General features: G+C 35.5%; 1 protein-coding gene across 6 annotated transcripts in view; it reads left to right on the top strand.

Annotated features, from left to right (window-relative positions):
• The window catches only part of CDIN1 (CDAN1 interacting nuclease 1), a 124,997-nt gene that overhangs the window by 34,334 nt on the left and 77,763 nt on the right, over positions 1–12,900 (top strand). For 3 of the 6 annotated variants that reach the window (XM_066188333.1, XM_066188335.1, XM_066188336.1), the window contains exon 6: positions 1,702–1,773. The exons of the other annotated variants lie outside the window; for them this stretch is intronic. In XM_066188333.1, the coding sequence (XP_066044430.1) occupies positions 1,702–1,773 (72 nt within the window). The remainder of the gene's footprint in view (positions 1–1,701; positions 1,774–12,900) is intronic. 6 annotated transcript variants of the gene reach the window in all.

The raw sequence follows: 12,900 nt of genomic DNA, 5'->3' as shown, positions 1-12,900 counted from the left end.
CAGAAATGTTGCTAGTATATATAGAAGTGCATTTAACTGATCTCAGTACAAGAAAATAAAAAATGGAATGAAAGGGAAGAAAAGAATAGAGCTACAGGAGGAGGTTCAAGCCTAAATTAATTTGCCACTGAAAAAATACATTTTGTTATTTTCTCTGTGTCAACTGCATGATTAAAACCGGCTGTTAAGTGAGCTCTGGGGATGTGCTCGTAAAAGATTTATGAGTAATATTCAATGTGATATTCAAAGTGAGTCATGAATATCAGGGTAATTGCTCTCAGTGCTGGCTCTTTTACTAGGCAGGAGTTTGTCAACTGCCCCATAAATATTTGCCTAGTCTCATGTAAAAAAGACAATTTCATCTTCTGCATTTTTATTACCTAGTGTAATGTTTACCTTTGGAGCTTGACTATGGCAGAATAGGTAAAAAGCTTCAGAATATGCTTTATGTGTATAATCTTCTCTTTTTGAAAGCAAAAGATAATACCTACTAAAATATCATGCAGTAGCATATGGTGGATTTTGTCAGGGATTTTTCCTTTGGTTTTCTTTCAGTCTGCACAGTTATCAGTGACTGGTGGCCCAGTTACCTTCTGAAGGTTTCATTTGAATGAATTAAGTACTTCCCCTAAAAATTCAATATCATTTCAATAGATGTAGCCTCTAAAGTAACCTGCAGTGATGCTTCATGAGCAAATCACATGATGTCAGAATGGTATGGTTTCGATTTAATCAAGAAAGAGATTAAAGTGGATGTGTGTTATTTTCAACTTCGCCGCAGCACCACCATTTGTCAAAGTCAACCTTCTGATTGCTTTGGACCTACTGCTATCCAGGTCTTGTCAAAATAGTAGTCTGCACAATCTGAACCAGGTAGGCTGGCCAATGGAGAGCAGTACAAGCACAGTAAAGCAAAATTAATCATAAAATTTTCTGACTATTAACTTATCTTTTAAATGATGACATGTCTTAAGTAATGTTCTTTTTGTTTTGCATCGTCTTATACTGCACAGTCAAACAGAATATAATTTTTGTACTGTACACCAGATTTCATACAACTGTGTTGCTAGAATTAGGTGTCTTGAGTGAGCGTGCCAGGAAGGAGCATATTTAGAATCCTGTTTAGAAAGAGGCATTCCAAGAATGTGGCTGCTGGGGATAGGATACAATTGTTTATATAGTGCTGTGTTCTTGAATTACACTTTAATTAGGTATAATGAAAGAAATCCTTATTTTGGAGCATTTTTAGATTTCATAGCTGCTTAACTCAGTGACAGTTTTGTTGTGATCTGTTTTGGGATTTTTTTTTCAAAAGTGAATTTGCAACACTTGATTGGGGAGTGGATTTTACTATATAAGACACATTAAAATCACTATTTGTTATATGGCTGTCACTATTTGTTATATGACTTGTAATCAAAACGTGGAATGATGAAAAATCTTCCATGGTGATCAAAACTGTGAAGAATCAGTTTTAGCATTGCCTTTAAGTTGTACTGCATAAAAATATTCTGTCTTTCATAGTACATTTTATTTTTTAATTTTCATTAAAAGATACATGCCTTGTGTTGTACATTATATGAATGGGTGTGGCAGGGGAATTGCAGTGTTGTTACAATACTGTGGAGTTGCTAAACTCGTTTTACAGAATGAGCTGTAAGATACTCAGGCTTCTATTCTGACACTTTCTTCCCCTCACAGCAGCGACCTGGCTGGCCTTCGGCAATGAGATTCAATGCACATGGCTCCGCAGTCAAATCATCAAATTTCCCTGTGTGTATATTAGAGTTTTGTAATGTGTTTCCATTATGAAACAATGCGGGGATAATTGTCTTTGGTAGCAATTAGCTAACAGGTTTGTTCAGTGCTATTGGCAGAGGCATCCATCATCCCCTCCCTGACCACACTTTTTTGTCTACTGTGGACTATGGAGATCAATAGAATTCTGTATGGTAGAAATCACCCCAGCTTTAATGAGCTGCAAGTCTCAGTCAGTCTTGGTTTTGTATTTTTAATTTTTCCCCTTTAAAACTGAAAAGAGCTTTTCCACAGGGAGAGGAAAGTACTGTAGCTGTCCTATTACTTTCACTAATCAGTTCGTAGTTCTAAATTGTTTTGCTTCTACAAAAATGTGTAGATGAAAGGAATAAGAAGAAACACACAGCTTACTACTCCAGCAATGCTCCATTCTAGTAAAGCAGGTCTTTACTAAAATAGAGTAGTGCAATATTCTAAAAATTAGCTTTGACTCTCTTGTATTAAGACTTTAAACCATAGAATTACACAGCGCAAAGGATTTAAAGACTTCATGAAACACAGATAGTATTTTTAAAAGATGCACAACCACTTTACAATAATCTATTTAGAATAAAAAAGTGTTTTTTGGCTTCCCTTTTAAACACAGCATGTTGTATCAGGTCAAAGTTGTTTCTAGTATGTGTGTCCTACAGGTGAAAGTTTTTGGGAAGGAGTGTTTGTTTCTAAATGGTCAATAGCTAGAAGAGAAAATCTGTGGGCTAAGGAATATGGGAGTGGAATTATCACTGGGCAGGAATATTTTCATTTCTATTTCCAAAAGGAAAAAAAAGCTATATAAAGATATCAGTACTAATGATGGAAAAGTTTTCTGCCAGGTGACCTGTACTACTAGGAAAGGAGATTGCAATTATAAAACTTGAAGTAAGAAACAGTGTAATACCTTTAATATTTCTTTTAAATTAAATGTGGAAAGTGGTCTTAAATTCTGCCCAGGTAGTTTAAGTAGGGTGGGAATTCAGTGCAATGGAATGTTTTACACCTTGTAACCAAGTCTTCTTTGATTCCAGAAAATAGACTTCTTAGTTTGATAGCCTTTTATTTTTCATTTTCCAGTAACTTTGATCTCAAGGTAGAGATTACTGTAATATCACACCAAATTCCTTGTTTATATGGTGTATTGTTGTTGCAATCAAAAAAAAATCTTGAATTCTCTAAGTTTTCTTTTACATGAAGTAGTGGAGCTTAGAATTGACCTCTATACCAATTATTTTGTGTATATCAAAAGACAATTATCCTATAATAGTCACCATTTCATATGTTGTAAATGAAACGTTCACACTTTCTGTGAACAAAATATATCCTTTTAGTGTTTTCACTATTTGGCTGTGGGCAGGAGAGCCAGTTTTCAGTTTGTGACCACCTACAGTTTCTTTTTGGATGCTGTACAGGATGAAGAATGTGTTCTATGTATCTTCCGATTTGATCAAAATCAAAACATGTTATTCAACCAAGCACTATAGTAATTCTTTTCCCTATTACCTTACTAGAGGTCTCAGATTATTCTATCAATGTATGGAAGATTAACTCCAAACAAAACTCTGGGGCCAAGGAGAGGTGGTGCCTTACATAAGCATAATGAAACCCTATAAATGTAACATTACATATTATAGTTATCTCTGTTTCCTTAGAAGAAAAATAAAGTCGATGAGGTTGTTAAAATAGATGAATTCTGTACTTAAGACGTTGAATTCCAGGTGTTGAATTCCATGGTGCAAAAAAGTATTCTATTTATGGTCTAATAAATGCTAAGTAATGGAGATAATGGATTCCCTCAATCTATTTGCTGTGCTCCTTTTTGTAAAGCCCAAGTTGCTGTTGTCCATCTTCTCTGCCCCAACACAGTGCTGGCTCATATTCAGTTTGCTGCCCTACCAGGGCTCCCAAATTCTTTTCTGCAAAACTGCTTCCCAGCTAATCCATCTCAGCGAGCATTTTTGCTGGGATTCCTCCTTCCCAGGTACAGAACTGCACATTGACCCTTACTAAATTTCATGAGATTCCTGCTGGCCCATCCTCTAGCTAGTCTAGGTCCATCTGAATGCCAGCCTTGCCTACTGATTGGTTGCCTTTGCATTCTTCAGGTCAGTGTTGATGACAGTAAACAGGAATAGCAATTGATGACAGCAACTACATCAAGAGGAAGGACAGAATCTTACACCATTCTTTATCTTACCTTTTCTGCCCTCTTTTTATTTACACTTAGATAATAATGTGAAGTGCAATCTCGAGCTACTTCTATATGACTACCTGCTGTGAATTATTAGCACGTGTATAAGGTTACAATATCCTTCCATCTTCCTCTACTTTTCTTAACTCCTGAATAAACAACTTGAAAAGGTAAACCAATATCATCAGACTTTCTAGACTCAGCACTTAGTGAAATGTTAAAAACAAACAACAAGATGCCTTTTATATGCTGAAGCATATGGAGCATTGAGCAGTTGTGCAGAGCAGTGCTAGTATCTGTTGAAATACGTCTGCAGCCCACTCGCCCAGTGAAGACAGCAGGAAAGAATTGGAAAACAGTTCTGAAACAAGAATTCTGCGGCATTACAAACTGCACAGTTGAGATATAACTATTACTGAATTTTAGAAACTATTTTTAGTAAAAGGTGATTAAAAGCCGTGACTTCAAAAATTGTCAAATACACCTATGCAGCATACATAACAAAATCTGTCTACCTTGAGCACTGCCTAAATACGAGTTTCTTGTATGTCAACAATGCTTACCATACATAAAATTATTTTCAAAGTTGTATCACCTCTTCCAAAAATACATACATACCTTTTAGAAATTATTTTCAACTCTAAAGAAGCTTTTTTGCAATAATCTCAAATTGCTTAAATCTCCAGGAATTAAAATACACATTTGATTTAAGTTTTATTTCATGTTTTTCCTTATTACATAGTATTATCTACCTGAGATATACATAGTGTATGACTGCACTTCATCTTCCAGAAGTGTATTACCATTGACTAATTATCAAAGTGAACTAATGTAGAATCCATGGAAGCAAGGATTTCGTTTCAGGCAAGTAACCTGGAATTATGTTAAAATACAGCGCATTTAAGAAAATTTGCCAGATGCCTAACAAATCTAGGCATTCAACAAAGCTGATAAATACTCTTTTAGGCTGTGTAAATACTGATTGCAATATATTGCTGATTGTAATAGTAATCTTGAAGATAGCACTGTCTTCACTTTCATATCTACTGAATATGCAAAATTAAGTTGCAGTAGGTTGCTTGCTAGAAAAAATTACAACTGCACAGTAGGTCTTGGTCAGGTTCTGTTGTACTTGTTTGCATGTGTTTTTCCACATAGATGAAATTTTGTTCATGCCAACTAGTATCAGAAAGCAAGAGTTTTTTACTTAAAAATATTTTGCTCGGTGGCTTCTGTTTGTGGTTTGTTAAGTTTGCATTCTGTTGACTGACTGTTCCAAATGATAAAATCACATGAATTACAGGTTCTTTTCATTTGCACACATATTATTAAGACATAGACTTGAGAAAGTCTCATTTTTATTACTGACTAATGATAGTGTTTCTAAACAAGCATTTGAAGTTGCTCTTAATTTTTCGCTTTCTCCATCTTCCTGTCTTTGATTTCATACTGATATGGCAGAATATTTTTACAAAGGCATGGAGAGGAAGTATACCAGATGTTTAAGATGTCCTCTCAGAAGTCGAAGTTCTTTCTCTAGGAAAAACCAAAAGTCTTAGATATCTCATCATTGTTTATCTCTTGCTTGACCGTAGGAAGCATCTGTATTCCTTCAGTTACATTGGTGAGAAGGGAAAGCAGTAGGATAGGGACACCTTTCAAAGCTGATTAGTTGAAGTAGTAAAAGCAAATTATGCATCTTTAAAACACAAAATATTCCTCTGCTTTTATGTCCGGAATGGATTCTGCCTCTGAAATTGCATTACATTTTCTTTTTTTGTTTTTAAATCTGCTTGTCACTATTTCACTTGTTCTCATTTTAGGAATGGGGAACTATTTTTTTTTTCACCATTAGACTGACTGTTAACAACCTGCTTCTTTCATTTGCTGTGTAATAGTCTTGTCATGTTGGGATGCTGTTACAGAACAGGTCTCATGCAGGTATTCAAAGCAAATTTCTCTCATAGTGAAAATTGGCAACGGACTTAAAATAATTGTTGAAGAAACTGGAGAGTGGTTCTAGAATCCCTAAATTGGATACACACAAGCACCTTATTTTCAACAATGTAGTAGAAACAGGAGGATGAGTCTACAATGCCAAAGAATAGTTTTCATGTCACTGGTTTTACTATATATTTTCAGCATGGATACTGACAATAATTTCGTGAAGCACCCCTAGTCTGTCTTTTCTTTTTATTTGTGGGAAAATATTTTTTTTATTTCCACTTACTCTTGTCAGCATGCACAACTGAAGTGAATGATGCTTACATGACCAAGCTTCTAACCACTACGTGCCACCTTCTTGATGTTCTTGAAATACTGGCTTATTCAGTGGCCATGCTTGAGTTTTGGTCCAAATACTACTCCCAGTTTACAAATGAAACATTTGAACTCTGAGCAGTTAATTAACTTGGCCAGGGTCCTGTGGCCCTGTGGCAATTTTGTATCAAAGCAAAGACAAAGATTCAATCTTAAACTTGATAGTCATGGATTTATGAGGGCTAGACACTTCTGAATCCACACATGCTCATTCCTTGCTTCCTCTTTTAAGCTAGAAAGGGAAAAATGGATGAACACAAAATGAAAAGCAATTTTTCTTTTTAACCTCTGTAGGTCTATTGTCCACTTTTTCAGAGAAAATTCAACTTTTCCATAACACTGAGAAAGGTTCAGTCTTCCCATTTCTCTGTAAATGTCTGATGAATGCAGCCTCAGTAGTGCACTGATAAATTGGTGCTGGAGAGAATTTTTCTTGAGACAATATTGCTGAGAAAAGCTGTTTGCCTTCAAATCCTAAAAGTTTCCTTTCTTTGGACTGTTCCGACTTCTTTTTCTAGAATATATTAGAGCAAGCCGATGTTTTAAGTAGGCAGAGAACATGCTTGGTGTTAAGCATTGCACATTGGTAAGCTCCTTGAGCAGTGTTACCTCAGTTTTAAGATCACGGCCATCAACTAAATTAAGTTGGTTCTGTTTGTAGAATTGCATATCTTTGAACTCACAGGAGGAAAACATTCTTCAGCACGAGATGTGTTACTCCCATAGCAGAGTCAATAAAATCTGTGTAAATATTGCAGCTTCAGCCTTAGTTTATCAATAGCAGTGAGAATGGGCCTTGCTGTCTTCTCTAAAAATGCCTTTCATTGCAAATAATTCAATTTGAACTTCTCTTCAGATCTTCCCCTAGCATATATGCAGCATTGTGCTGAAGCATGGGTATTAAATCCCTGGAACATCTTGCCATCAGTTTTGTCTCAAGTAACTACAGCATCTAGTTACTTCAATTTGAAGGTGCTAAAAAAGCATTGCATGACTTAACTTTGTTCTCCTTCAGAATTTACTCTGCTTGAGCAAAAAAGCATAAAAATTAAAAGGGTGCCAAATGCAGTGTACCTGAAGGGTGTTACTAAAATATGTCACTTAAAAGGTGACTGTACAACAATAGGAGGAGTCATCTGAAAGGGTGATCCATGTATTTGACATCCTCAGGACTATCTTAAGACCATGAAAAACAACAGTAAAATGCATTTGAAAAAGATATTTAAAATGCACTGAAAATCAATTTCCTGAAGGCTGATGTTAGGATTTTTTTCTCATGTAGGATTCATGACCCTGAAAGCTCTCTTTAGGTTACATGTTCTAGTCCTTTAGTTAAAATAAAACAAACTCCTTTTTTCTTTTCATTTTAGGTCTCCTTAATATAGAGCCTTCAAGCAATAAAATTACCTTAAGTTTAATCAGTTCTTTGACTAAGGAGATTGGAAACCAGTATTTGAAAATCTGAAGAAAGTAAGCAGGTCAATAACGTATAATGTGCCGGCTGAGATCTCTTCTGATTTTTAAAGGAATATTTTAGGTGGCTTAGGCTTTGCAAAAAATACCTTTAGGCAGAACCTTTAGCAGAAGGGGAAGACATGTCATCTCAGCTTTACTCAGTCACATGGTTTTGTGGTTGCTGCAGTCACCACTTGGCTCTCTGATATCTTTGAGATTATTCAGCTGAGCAGAAGAACTCTGGACTCCTTCTGCAGTAAACCACAGTTGTAAAAGGGAGGTGTTGATGGACTAAGGAGAGTTCACTCCTTTAGGACTTAGGAGGGCCACTGGGATGGGAAAGGGGCTGGAGCATTTTCTGTGTGCAAAAAGGCTGTGGGAACTGGGGATTATTCAGCTGGGACAAGAGGTGGTTTCACAAGGAAAGAAGAGCAGCCTACTGGTACCTATGGGGATGTTATTAGGAAGATTAATGCAGGCTGTTGACAGTAGTGACATGGTGGTAAGATTCGAAGTGGGTATAAATTAAAACATGAGATGTATACAACAACATTTAGTAACTTTTCTGTCAATAAATGTTATATGTTCTGCTTTTAGTTTTGCTAAGGTAGGTGTTCAGTACTTACAAAATAAGTTTTTTGAGAGATTTTAAGGATGAAGGTTTTCTTGTATAATTGACTCTTGAACTTGTTTGGTTAATCTTAAGATTTTAACAGCCTTATGTTGTTAAAGTAATTAAGACTTATTGAAACTTAATTGCATATGTATGACATAAGAAAGAAACGAGATCTAGAGGAATCTAATGTGATTATCTAGAGGAAAAGTCCTACAGGAGATTGAAATTGAACATAGTAACTGTAATTATCTAAAAGGAAGTCTATTACAGTATGATAAAACTGTCAAAATAATGATTGAGGACTCTAACAAGTCACACAGAAGATCAATGAAGCTAATCTTACGTCATAGCTTGAGAATCTAGAAATTGTATTTTGACCTTAGTTCACAATAGCCATTCTAAACATATTTAATAAATGGATTATAGTACTTTTTCTTAATTAAAAATTAAAATTGTTGCCAATTGTTTTCTCCAGTGAAGTAGGGAATATGTTTCTAGTCCATGTAGTGTTCATGTTACTTTACTGATTGCTTACTCTTTTTAAGGAATCATTATTTGACTTTGATCTGTTCTTCACATACACAAATTTTGCTTTTTTTCCATTCTATGTAGGAGCTGTTCTCCATATATTCTACAATATCTGAATGCCTTCCAGTTGTGTGTTAAGCTTCATGGCTACATCTCTTGTTTTTCTCTTTTCCAAAGGAGAAAGTGTTTGTTTTAGTGGGTATGCTGGCTTTGGCTGGGGTAGCACTAACTTTTTGCACAGTGCATGGTAGGGGGCCGTGTTTTGGACTTGTGCTGAACACAGAGTTGATAATATAGATACTTTCTTTTATTGCTGAGCAGGGCTTAGACAAAGCCAAGGCCTTTTCTGCTTCTTGTACTGCCAGGCTGGTGAGGAAACTGAGGGTACATGAGAGGTTGAGAGGAGACACAGCTGGGACAGGTGGCCCCAACTGATGAAAAGAATATTCCAGACCATGTGACATCATGATCAGTAAAGTAAGAGGAAGAAGGAGAAAGGGGCTACTTTTTGAGCAATGGTGTTTGTCTTCCTAAGTCACGTTACTCATCATGGGTCCCTGCTCTCCAGGGTATGGCTGAACACCTGCTTACGCATGGGAAACAATGAATTATTTCTTTGTTTTGCTTTCCTTGTTTTTTGCTTTCCATATTAAACTGTCATTATCTCAGTCTATGAGTTTTCTCACTTTTACCCTTTCAGTTCTCTCCCTGATCCTGCTGGTGTGGTAGTGAATGAGCAGCTAGTCATGATAGATTTAAAAAAACTCACTGACAATGTGTTTCTTCCAATTCTGCCCCCAGCAGGCACTTACCAATAACCTTTACCAATCTATCTTCTGCCTCCCAAAGAAATTCTTAAAAGAAGTATTTGTTTTTGTGTCATATCACTTCCAAAATGCTGATCCTTTTTTTGAGAATTGCTTGGTTTTCTTTTTATTTTGAAAACTCACTGTAAGAAATATCTAGCATTTTAAAATCCTGTGACGTTTTTGGCCCTGATGTTTTGTGGTTATGAGTTTCATGAAAGTGTCTTTGCATTTAAAAAAAAGGTTTAAGTCTAAATTTAAGGCTTTCTTCAGAAGGCCTACAAGTGTTCTGACACTCAGCTGAAATGATAAGCAGGCATTGTCTTTTTTTGTGTGTGTCTTCTAAAATAAATGTTTCATTTCCCAAAATTTATGTTTCTTTAGGCTACCACTGTTGGGGTTTTTTCTGTCTTTGTACCCCTAGTTCTTCCAGTGTACATTTTTGAGATAGGAGGACAGAAATTAGTGTGATAGTTCCAAGTGAGTCTAAGCAGGAGTCGTCCATTATGAGGAGTTTGTTAATATTTTCAAGTCCTTTTCTTTTTATTCAGCCTAATTAAAATTGTTAGGGAATGCACAGGCTTGTTTCAGCCAATTTAGAGACTAGTAAAATGTAAGAATAACTGACTTGTTTCTTCCACCATGCATTACTGGATATTATGATTTGGGAATATTTTGTATCTTGGACTCTAGTGTCTCTGAAGACATAACCTCCAAGTGCTAAGCCCCAGTTTCTTCTCCTTTCCAACGCTGGTATCCCATAATTCAGATTAAATTCATACTTGGAGTTGCAGTCTCAAGTATCTCTTTGGGAAAGGCAACTCTGTCGATTCCCTATTGTTGTTTTCTTTAGGAAACGTATGAACAACTGAAAATTTAAGTAATAGAAACAGCTTTTTTAGATAATTTTGAGTCCTTGGCAATACAATCGATCCTAAGCCTAGTTACAAGGTTGTAGAATTGTTTGCCTCTCTCAAGTTCCTAAATCAGAATTCCATTTCCTTTTCTGAAGAACTTCTTTGTGCTTAAGGGCTGATTCTCTTTTTTTTCTCAGTGCTTTCCCCTGCTGATCTCACATGACAGAACTGTTTACTTGCACTCAGTATCAAGATTTGCTTGACTTACATTTTATTTTATGTTTGTTTTCAAATTAGTAAAACAATTCAGTAGACAGAATGAAGATGCACACATTGCACTTATAAAATCCTTTTTCTCAATCTGCTATTGAAGCATGTATTCATTTAGCCTTTTCTCTGAAATTTCTTTGCTTTTTTGTCCATAAATTAAATGAGAGCCCAGCCCAGAAAATACTCACTCAAGGCCAATCATGTGTTTGACCTGAGGCTTACAGTTATGTAGAGCTGCAGCTTTTCAATAGTTGCCAGTTTACTCAGATTCATCGTCAGGATTGTAACCTGAGTTTGACGTATTTGAATCCTGTATAACTTCATCACTTAACTTTTAGGTTCTTACAAAACATTTTAAGCAACCTGATTTAGTAGGTGTCAACCTATGTCACACCACTGTTAACTTTTGTTGTGAGGAAATGGATATGTATTGCTCTTGTTCACAGAGTCTAACCCTTGATAGGGCTTTGGGATTTTTCTCTGCTTGCGTCACACAGTTTGTTTCCTTAGCTACTACTAATGAACTTTAACAAAGATTTTATATGACAATTCTTTTTCTTTTGTTTACTTTTTTATGTCATGTCCAAAAACTGCAAGAGTTTAGTGATGTTTCAGCTTTTTGCAGTGGTATTGGTCATTCCTTAGTGTATCACAGTCACTTAAGTGCTTGTTAGAGTGATCATTAAAAACATAATGTAGTGGATATAGACTTTATTGCATAATTCCCTAATCACTGCTAACTTAGCATATAATTGGCACTAATATTTACCCCCTTTCAAGTTTTCTCTACGATTTCTTGCTGTGTTATTTCACAAAGTAGGTGGATAGCATAAATTAAAGATTAAATCCTTGCCTAGAGAAGCTTATTTTCCTATTAATGGAAAATCATTACACCTTAGTGAAAAATCATGTCCAAGATGTTTAACAATGTATGCCAATAGTAATTTGTGGATGCAAAAGAATTGCTATTGGTTTTGCATTTTCAGTGTCTTTTGTTATGTTTGAATAACATGCTAGTTTATAAACTGGTAGAATGTTTTTAATGTCTTTATGAATTTATGAATTTTTTAACAAGTGGCTTTTCTGCAACATGAGTTTTCTACTTCATCATCTAGTGAGGGGATGATCGTGCTGTGTGAACTGTTGTTAGTTGGCAGCTGTCCTGTGAGCTCTTGTCTGCTGGTAGAATTTTGGTGTGTGATAGAAGTAAAAGATTTGTTCCTTAAGAACAACAAAAGGGAACTGCTTACTGTGAAATTACCCATCAGTTTTCTTACTCTTGGCCCAGTATTGAGTGGCTGGTGTAACTTTTTTAACCTGGGAGAACGTCCCTGTGCAACCACTTGAAGGTAGCAGTATACATGTAACAGTGTGCCTAATAAATTTGGGATTGGAACAAGGTATTATTTCACAATTGTTTGCATATCATATTTAGAACAGCAGCTTTTAGAAAAACTAGTAATAAAATATAAAGGAAAGATTTTTTTAAACACAATTTAAAGGAAACAAATTTTATAAAAGATAAGAATATTATATGAATTTTTGCCTATGGATAGTGTTGGTTTCATCCATTTAATCTGTTTACTCTAATATAGGAGTTTATGCTTCATACCTTACCCCATTTAGACACTCTTAAGGCCTACTTCTAATTTTATCAGACTTTCAAGAAAATTTATTATTTCCTTTAAAACACAATGCATTTCATTAGGAAAACTTAAATAACAAAAAATTAGGAAAAAACCCCAGTGTTAGTGTGTACAGATGGAAAAAGAAACTACTAATAAATTGAATGTGAACCTGACAGTCATTAAACATGAGTTTCATTTGACCAAGATATTTTAAAATATCAAATTACTGTCAATATATCAAAACTAATCATCATCCCTTCCCCTCCACTTCAATTTCCAGAGGTTCAGGATGTTCTTAGATGTTTGTTAGCATTTCTGATATCAGTATGTTTTGTGTTGTACCTAGTTGCAGTGATAGGGATTTTGCCATTGTTTCGGCACCCAGTTTTGCTCTGCAGCTATACACAGGGGTGGAATGTGTGTCATAAATACTTTA

The sequence above is a fragment of the Chamaea fasciata genome, unplaced genomic scaffold (assembly GCF_029207755.1).
Source record: "Chamaea fasciata isolate MVZ Bird 193981 ecotype frontalis unplaced genomic scaffold, bChaFas1.0.hap1 SCAF_7, whole genome shotgun sequence".
Lineage (NCBI taxonomy): Eukaryota > Metazoa > Chordata > Aves > Passeriformes > Sylviidae > Chamaea > Chamaea fasciata.
This window is presented reverse-complemented; position numbering and strand designations above follow the sequence as displayed.